Source organism: Pongo abelii, chromosome 3 (genome assembly GCF_028885655.2).
Source record: "Pongo abelii isolate AG06213 chromosome 3, NHGRI_mPonAbe1-v2.0_pri, whole genome shotgun sequence".
NCBI lineage: Eukaryota > Metazoa > Chordata > Mammalia > Primates > Hominidae > Pongo > Pongo abelii.
In genome coordinates, this window is record NC_071988.2 from 138,973,105 (window position 1) to 138,982,681 (window position 9,577).

The window sequence follows — 9,577 nt, forward strand, 5'->3', positions numbered from 1 at the left end:
TCATATAATTTAAAAAAATGCTTTTTTCAAATTAGGAAATCATGTCTTATACCCATTTCTTCAGTGGGCTCATGCAATGTGGCCTGGATCTTGCAGTTATTCTCCCTCTCCTTTGTGTCATCTCATCTCTTTTTCAGCATGCAAATATATAAATATTCTCTATTATCTTCCATCCTAAGAACAGTTACAACAACAAAACAAACTCTTTTAACTCCATGCTTAACTTTGTTTAGTACATAAGAGAATTCATTACTCTTTTCCATTTCTCGGCTACATTTTCACAGAGACATTTGTTGAGAAAGCATTCATAATATCATACAGCATATACTAGCCTCCTATTTTTCCCTCAATTCATTCCAACAGGACTTTCATCCCTATCACTCCACTGAAACTGAGCTCACTGCCTCTCCAGTGACCTGCCTGTTTTTCAGTCCAGCCATTCAAAATTTCTCATCATAAAGAATTTGAACTCTCAATAGTAGTGGGCAGCATTTATATCTTCATGCTCATAATGCACTTTTCTTGTGGGTTCTGTGACACCGTTTACCTTTGTGTTTTGCCTACCTCACCAGCTGTCACCTAGGTTTGGGTTCTGTGGGGCCCATATACATTTAGTCTTGGTTTTTCTCCTATTACATCAGCCATTACTGAGTTTCCCTTGTTGGCTCTTATTCTACTCCTTCATTTCTATCTGTAGGAACGTTTCAAGGTTAAGCAGTGGATTTTCTTCTTCTCCCTAGGTATACCCTCTCTTTAGATTGCTTTGTTCAATGTCCCTACTTAAATATTGCATTTATACTGATGACTCCCAAATTTATGTCCTTAGCTTTGACCACTCCCCTGAGCTCTAAGTGTATATTAGGATGTCTAAAAGACATGACAGATACTACTGACCAAAAAAACTCCCTATTTCCATTCCCACCAAAAAGCATGTCCATCTCTCAATCTCCTGTGCCTTTTCAAATAGCATCATTCCCCTTGTTCTTCAGAATTACAAAAGTGCCATTAAGGATGTGGAACAACTGGTATATATTTAATTCATGTGTGACATTCAAAATGGCATTCTGAGTCATATAATGAAGATTATAATAGTAGCTTCATATTTAGAAGACATATTAACTTAATTCTTAGAAAAAGCATTCAAGTTTCAAAGAAATTGACAAAGCACAAATGTCATCAGGATGCCACACATGACACACAGCCATTTCTAAATAAAAACCTGGTGTAGTCTGCCCCCAAATCATAAAGTAAATAATCAGTCGACACATTTTTATTGAGTGCTTCCACTGGACTAGACTTGTGCTTCATGATATTTTTACCTTAGTGATTTAAAAAGGCATGACTTCAGCCCTCAAGTGGACACAGGAGATAGGCAATAAACAAGTAATAAATTAACAATTACTACTTAAAATCGGGAAAGGGTGATAGATTTAAGGAAAGTCAATATTTAAAATGTGAAGGAAAGCTTTTCTAAGTTTTTTTCTGCTTGTTTCAACTGAGTTCAACAAATTCTGAGAAAGTATGATCCATAGACATTGTGCAAGGTAATGAGAATGCCATGATATATAATGTATATTATCTGACACCAAGAGGATAATAGTCTACTATCCATAACTATTAAAGTGATGGTTGATGCTTTTTGATTTTCCTAAATAAATGCTTAATTCACTTACTTAGTCTGAAATCTAATTTTGAATATCAGAATTTAATTTTTATTCTTACTGTAATTTACCTAGACCATGTTTTCAAATATGTTAAATATAACACCTACTTTGGAATTAATATATATCAAAAATTTTTATATGATGTCTTTTTTTCTGTAATTATGTAAGAAAAGTAGTCCATAGTTCCTATGAATTTTATAACTCTTGAAAATAAGTGTTTAGTTACACAGAAGATAATTTATGTACATTTTAATTATAGTCCTATATATTGTAATGTACATTATTTAGTCTTTGAGAATTCGTACATTTGGAAAATAGATTCACTATACTTGAATTTTCTATTGCCTCCTACCTGGACATGAGAGAAAAATCAATGTGATACATTTGTACAATGCGTGAAAATCTGCAGGGGAGGAAGAGACTAATAGATGTGGCACAGAGGAATTTTAGGGTAAATGACTCTGAATGATACAGTAATAGTAGTTACATGTCATTATACACTTGTGAAAATCCATAGAATACAATACATGTGAACCCTAGTGTAAACTATAGACATTGGTTGATAATGATGGGTAAATACAGGTTCACCAATCACAATAAATGTACCATTCTGAGGTGGAATATTGATAGTGAGGAAAGCGGTGTATGGGTGAGGTCGGGTATGTGTGAGGTATGAGAACTCTCTGTATTTTGCAGTCAGTTTCGCTGTGAACTTAACACTACCCTAAAAACAAAATCCATTAAAATGAAACAAATAAATATGTAGGGGGAAACCTATAAATGTGTGTACATATGTGGATATGTATATATTTATGCATAAACACAGAGACACATATAACTGTTAAATTGTATATTAAGACTATACACACATATGTGGTATAAACAAATACATTAACATGTTTGTATAAACACACACTCACAAAGAAACTTTATGACACTGTATCTGTATGTATTATTAATCCTCATGGCAGCTTTTTGAGATACATACCTTTGTCACTTAATGGCATACAATCCAAGACAGAATGTTGACATTCTCTGCCAAAGTTCACTTAGCTCTAAGGGCCACAGCAGGGGTTTGCCCCGATCTCTATTGTTAACCATTATTTGTAATCACCTTATTACCTTCCTCTGCTGAATTTGTGTCATTATACCTGAAAACATCTTTCTAAAAATGTCTTAAAGCTTACAAGTTATATTTCAATATTTGTGTTGAGGACTCTGGCAACCTTGTATTTAACTGGCTGTTTTTATTTGAGGATTAAGAGGACAGCTGCTTTTCTGTAGTTAAAGCAATAAGGGCATTAAGAGAATGAGATATTAAATTTACTTTGGGATGTAAATATTTCTCAGTGTGTGATGGCTTACAAGAAATCCCACGTGGGCGCTAGTAAATGATCTATATTTTTGCAAACTTTCCTCAAGCCATGAGATTCTGCAATGCTGACATGATTTGATTTGGTGAATGATGCGGGTGGTGTTGAAATTGAGCCTTTTCTTACATTTAACTTAAGGAGTTAACCTGCCCTTTGTTTAAAATTGATATTTTTCCTGATTCATTGAGTAACCACATCCCTTAACAGTAACACTTCTTGGCTGGCTAGAAGATATACACATCATTACTGTGAATTTAGTTTAACCATTTTCATTTTTAAATTAACGTGAACTTTTAACCACCTATCACAACCCCCCTGTATTTTCCTCATCTATGTAAATGTCTACTGGAATGGTCAGTTTACATATTAATGTATTTTTTTAGATTTTAAAATGAAAAATTTAGCTGACATCATGCTGCAACACAAAATGCAAGGTCGCCTGTCAAGAAAAAGCAAAACCCAGGTAAATAATCTCGTGAGCAGATTTCTTAATGTTTGGCTTATTCCACATTTATTTAATACTTAAAACTGCCAGAGTGGGTGCAGGGCCTAAAAAGAACTTGGTAATAGGGATTTAGATAGAAAATTTTGAATTACATGACTGTATAAGAATGTTCCAATTCAGTGTTTCAGAAATGTATAATTTTTGCATGAAGGATGTATGAGTTTTTTTTCTACATAAATTGGAGTAATTGGCAGGTACCACTCTGTCTTATTTAGTGCGGGTAGTTTCTCACAGAAGGTAGATTTGATTGAAAGATGGCAGTGAACAAATTTGTATCTCTATTTCCATAGAAATTCCTACCAGTTTTTAACTGATTAACCTGTTTTTGATAGTTAATCAGTGACTTGAGCTTTCACAGAGTTAACTAATGCCTGCTTTAATAATGCCTTAAATCATAATGAAAATTTGTTTCCGTGTGGTCCATCTTGACACAGAACAAATCATCACACTGAGATTTATCATAACATAACGAAGCCTAAAACTTGTTTGTCCCTTACAAGATATGTAAGTTGCATGACACATTCATACTATTTGTTTTTTTAAAACTGGGATATACTGTTAACTAAATGCTACTGAATTCTCTGGTCAGATGGTTTGGTGTTAGTAAGAAGTAATTACCTGGCTGGGCACAGTGGCTCACGCCTGTAATCCCAGCACTTTGGGAGGCCGAGGCAGGCGAATCACAAGGTCAAGAGATTGAGACCATCCTGGCCAACATGGTGAAACCCAGTCTCTACTAAAAACACAACAATTAGCCTGGCATGGTGGCACGTGCCTGTAGTCCCAGCTACGTGGGAGGCTGAGGCAGGAGAATTGCTTGAACCCAGCAGGCAGAGGTTGCAGTGAACCAAGATCACGCCACTGCACTCCAGCCTGGTGACAGAGCGAGACTCCATCTCAAAAAAAATAAAAATAAAAATAAGTAATTACCTCTGTATATGCAACAACACTGTCTATTTTGTCCAGATTACAAAGGTCTGCTCTCCCATTGGAGGGCATTCTCTGCCACAGTGCAAAGGCCCAAGTACTAGCCTATTTCATATGCCACGTTCTCAAGCATGGCTTTCCACAAGAACTTCCTCTAAGCAACTGTTCCAATATGACAAGTCCTGCATAAAGCATTGGTAAAAAGTATTTTGTTACTCTATACAAATTATTCTCACTTAGTCTAGTTGAGTGAGAACTTAAACTTTACCTTCATTTTTCCAACTTAAAGGAATATCAGAATATTTTATGTCTTCAAGCAAGCTTTAAAGCTTTAAATTATTAATTTAATAACTCTAATCTTCTTGAATCTATTCCAAGTTAATACGGTATTGGTTATGCATAATTCTGCTAACCAATAAACAAATATTGATGAAAGATAAATGAAAAAGTATTTTATTTTTTTAATTAAAATAAATGGAGAATTATACTTATCAGTAAGAGAATAATGAGTCCTAAAACTTTTTTGTCTCTTAAAAGATATGTAGGTTGCATGATACATTGATATTACTCGTTTAAAAACAAATGGTATACACTGTTAATTAAGTGCTAGCAGAATAATTTTTCAAAAATAAATGTAATACTTTGACCCCATGCTGGAAAAACCTATACTTGTAGACTTTTTTAAAATATAAGGCTAAACTTTGAAGGCAATAAATCAGAAAATCTTTAAATATAAACATTAGATACACCTTTATGATTTCTGCAGTTTTGGTGTTGGGGGGGATAATCAGCTATTTGAGCCTTCACAGGGTTAATTAATACCTGCTTTAATAACTCAAATCATAATGAAAATTTATGTTTCCATGTGGTCCATTTTGACACAGACCAAATCATCACACTGAGATTTATCATAGCATGAATGTTTTGAGAATAAATTTTTAAAAATACCTAATTTGTATTGAGCTAAATTTCATTTGTAATGTTGCTTTCATAATTTATTTGGCATACATTTATTTTCTGACAATATTTATTGAGTAGGAATACCATTGTGAGTAGTTGAGATGTAGCCAGCATCTTTCCCTTTATTCTTCTCAATAACCTTGCTTCCTCTTGTGAACTAATATCTTACACACACACACACACACACACACACAAATAGGCTTTGCCTTTTTCCATGGGTGAAGCATGAAACCTGACTTACATCAATCAGCCCAGTATACTCCTTTATCAAATGACTTTACTAAAGGTAACTCCCATTGTCTTGGGAATTTTAGAAATTAGTTTTTTTCTCTTTCTCTCCATCACAGGGTCAAAGAAAAGAAGCCTAGAATAGCTTTCATTATTTGCTGCCATGAAGAACATAAAGCTAAAGGGTTAGAGCCCAGAAAAATCCTAGGGAAACTGATCTAAATCTTAATTACATCTATTGCTAAGCCAAATTTAACTCTTGGCATTGTTAATCATGTAACATAATAATTTTTCTGCAATTTATTTTTCCAGTTTGAGTCAGATCTGCACTTATTTTTAAAGAAGTATACAACATATACAGCATTTGTTACCAGGAGTGGGGTTACAGGTAATGGGCTGGAATGGTTTTAAAAAAAGAACTCTCTGTCATACGAGAAGGTAAAAATCTTTGTTTTTCAGTTGCATAACAGTTGGTTTACTTTGGACCTTACAACATGTGCTACCAATATTACAGTATTCAGTAACTGAAAACAAAAATAGGTAAGATGATGGATTCTATATTAAAAAAAAAAGATGAAATCTTGTTTTGATATTTTCTTCTGAAAGCAGACAGAAAGGAATATTTTACCAAGAGTGGCTCTTCTGTCTGTGATCTGTAATAAAAGTATTAAACTTAATTTTGAGGGCCCTCCATGCTTGGGAGAGTTGAATTACTTAAACCAAAGAGAGGGCTGGCTATAAAATATTTAGAGATGAGAGACACAGTAGGAGAAAATATAAAGGAATAGGAAATATATGACCTTCCCCTAGCATATCTGTAAAGTACTGTCTTACTGAAAAATTATATAAACACATTATGGAAATAAAACTGAAATAAGGATTGAGAGGCAATACGTATAAATACTCACCCACTAATTCCCATTGTTTCTATTGGCTTCTGCAAAGATACAGATTATACACATATGTGTATGTAAATAGTCTTCGAAATATGTCTTATACAGATAAATGTTCCCCAATTAAAGATGAAAACAAGTAATAACAACATTATTTTTCAAAAGCCTTTCATGTAACTATCTAATTTTCAACTTATTGAAGGTTGGTACATAACATGATTACCAAATGTAATTAGCTGACATTCTTTTTATACACATGCCAAGTATTATTTTTCAACCCGGTATATAAACAATATTTTTCTAAGATGCTGTGGTTACTGATCTTACAAGGCCTCATTAAGAATTATTTTTAATAAACATATATAAAAAAGACTAAGTCCAATGTCCTTTTTAAAGTAATATTTAATTTCATGAATTCCCATTTACAAGTGGAATGGACAGGAATGATTTTAATATTATTATATTAATTAATGATATTTTGATGCAATATATATGGCAATAAACCTCCATATGTGTTACCCATTAGTACTGTGTTTTTTTAAATGGGGATGAAGCACTAATAATCACTACCTGTAAAATAAAGAACATTTATTATTTTGGTGAGTTTAGCAATCTTTTCTGAGTTGTAAATTCTTAAAAAATAAATTCTAACAATTACAGAATACTGATTTGACTTCCACCTTTTTCTTACTTTTATTTTACCCCAAAGCAAACATTAAACACATAATCTTGTTAGGACAGACCATCTTGTTGGTATTATGAAACACTGGTGGGAGTAAGAACTAGTATCATTGATATGCAAAATTGTGCAGTTATCTCTGCAAATCATTAGGAAAATGTTGAAAGGTTAAAAATCAAAACAAAATACAGTGGTGATCCCCAAAACTATTTTGACATTATTTTGACGATGAGTAATTTAGTCTCAACCAAAATCTTTTTTTCCCATTCATAATAATCATCTTCCCCTCAAATGTCTTTAAAAAATACATGAAACAGTTCAATAACAAAAACCGAAGAGCACGAACCATTTTCAAAAACAGAAAAATCTCTAGTGCACAAAGAAATCTCAAAGAGCAGATTCCTTTGCAGATATTAATCAATGCGCTTGCAAATATTATGAAGATTTCTCTTTCCTCTTTGGCGGACAGTCTACTCTATTTGAAGTTTCCACTCCCACTCCGTTTTCTGTTCTTTTTTTAGAAGATCTCGACCTTTTCTTCTTCATACATGAGGCCTGAATATTAGAATCTTCTACCCACCTCTGAAGCCAGAGAGTAATTAAGTTCCATGTTACGTAGGCTTGGATCGTGCAACTGGATGACAGAACAGCAATTTTAGCTGCCAACACATTTACATTTCCAGTAAGGGCATCAGGATTCCGATTCTGCGATCCAGCCAGGTGAAACCCAACAGTGAGTACGGAAACAATTAAAGTCACAAGTCTACCCAAGATAAACACAATGGCCCACAGAGATAAGCCTTTCTGGTACTTTTCATCACTAAAGTAAAACAGGCCGCACATGTGGGAAAGTAACTCAACAAAATAATGCAGTACCAAAAGAAGAAGTCCCAAATGATTTAAGTACAAGAGATAAGCTCCAGTAATGTGGAAGAGGTGAAGACCAATGTAGACAAGTTGACGAGGGATGTCTTGTTTTCTGGTTTTCTGGAAGTAGAGTTCAGGAAAAGCATGAAACCAGTAAGCCAACTGGGATATGTAGAAAAACTTCATTTGAAATGTCATCATGCTATGGGGACGAGCCTTCCATATGAGAGTTGGGTCTGACAGGCAGTTTTCAGAGATTAAAATGAATGTGCCCCAAATACAAGAAAAAAAGTAGAACACACTAAACTGACCAGATTCGTTAAACTTGTTTTGTTTCGCTTTGGTGAACTGCATTCTCTTGTTAATTTTATCCAACACATACTCCTGAATTGTGGCGTGAATAATGATTGCCACCAGCATGTAGAAGAAAACCGTGGCCAAATCTTTGACACCATAATAATAGAGGGACTTTGATCCCGTGGCTTGTTCCTCTGCTGCAGGGACAGCAACACTGTGCTGAAGAGTGAGAAACACGATGGATGCTTCTGCTGTTCCCTCGAACACAAGCCCCAGCAGGAAGAACATCCCCACGCAGGAGACGATGTCCGCATGATTCTGCAGGATGAATTCCTGGCTCAGAACGGGGGGGTTCTTGGTGCTCTTCTTACGGAGCCCCATGGTGGCGCTTCCCGGATACTCACCGGCGAGCCGCAGCTGCCTCCCCCTGGCTGCTCCTCACAGCGCCGCCGCCACGGTAGCAGCTCCGGGGGCTCCACTTCCCATCCCGAAGTCAGTCCCGGGTCGCAGCGGCCGCCCAGAAAGAAAATAAATCAAAGGCGAGGGCCGAGCTGAGCTGAGCATGCGCACAAGGGGGACGGCGGAGGCAGGGAAGGAAATCGAGCGCCGCGCCCCTACCCGGCGACAGGCCCGGAGTTGCGAGCGGTGAGCGGTGATCTTCAACGTTGATTGTCGCATCTTCAAACTCGCTGCCACCGCCAAGATGCTCCTGAATTCTTTTTTTTAGTGGCATCTTCATTAGTAATCATGATAATCCTATAGAGCTCTGATTATTCTTCAGATCATTAATTATCACAACAATAGCATAATAATAACAGCAAACTCCCAGTACTACTTATCAGTTGCTGTGCTAAGCATTTTATTTATATTTATGAATTTAACTTTTCTGAACCACCCAATGAGGTAGATACTGTGATAATCTCCCCTCGCCCACCCCTTTTCAAGAGACAAAACACTGAGGCACTGAGAAGTTAAGTAATATGGCCAAATTCATATCCCCAGTAAGTGGTAGAGCAAAGATTTAAATCCAGTCTGGCTCCAGAGCGCGTGTTTTTCACTATTACGCTGTACTACCTCTTATTGTAAATCAATTATACCTGGAAATATTTACTAGGTCAATAAGATAGCATATTAAAACTAGTTCCCCTATTTGCAATAATAATAATGTTTGCAATGATAACGTC

At 35.5% G+C, this 9,577-nt stretch overlaps 1 protein-coding gene across 1 annotated transcript; it reads right to left on the bottom strand.

The window, feature by feature from the left end:
* Nucleotides 1-6,934: 6,934 nt before the first annotated feature.
* Nucleotides 6,935-8,957, bottom strand: TRAM1L1 (translocation associated membrane protein 1 like 1). Its single transcript, XM_002815086.6, has one exon. It carries the CDS (start codon nucleotides 8,772-8,774, stop codon nucleotides 7,665-7,667), a length of 1,110 nt encoding a protein of 369 aa, XP_002815132.2. The 5' UTR covers nucleotides 8,775-8,957; the 3' UTR covers nucleotides 6,935-7,664.
* Between the last annotated feature and the right edge of the window lie 620 nt (nucleotides 8,958-9,577).

Coding starts and splice junctions, on each gene's coding strand:
- TRAM1L1 (XM_002815086.6), bottom strand. CDS start 8,774: ATGGGGCTCCGTAAGAAGAGCACCAAGAACCCCCCCGTTCTGAGCCAG.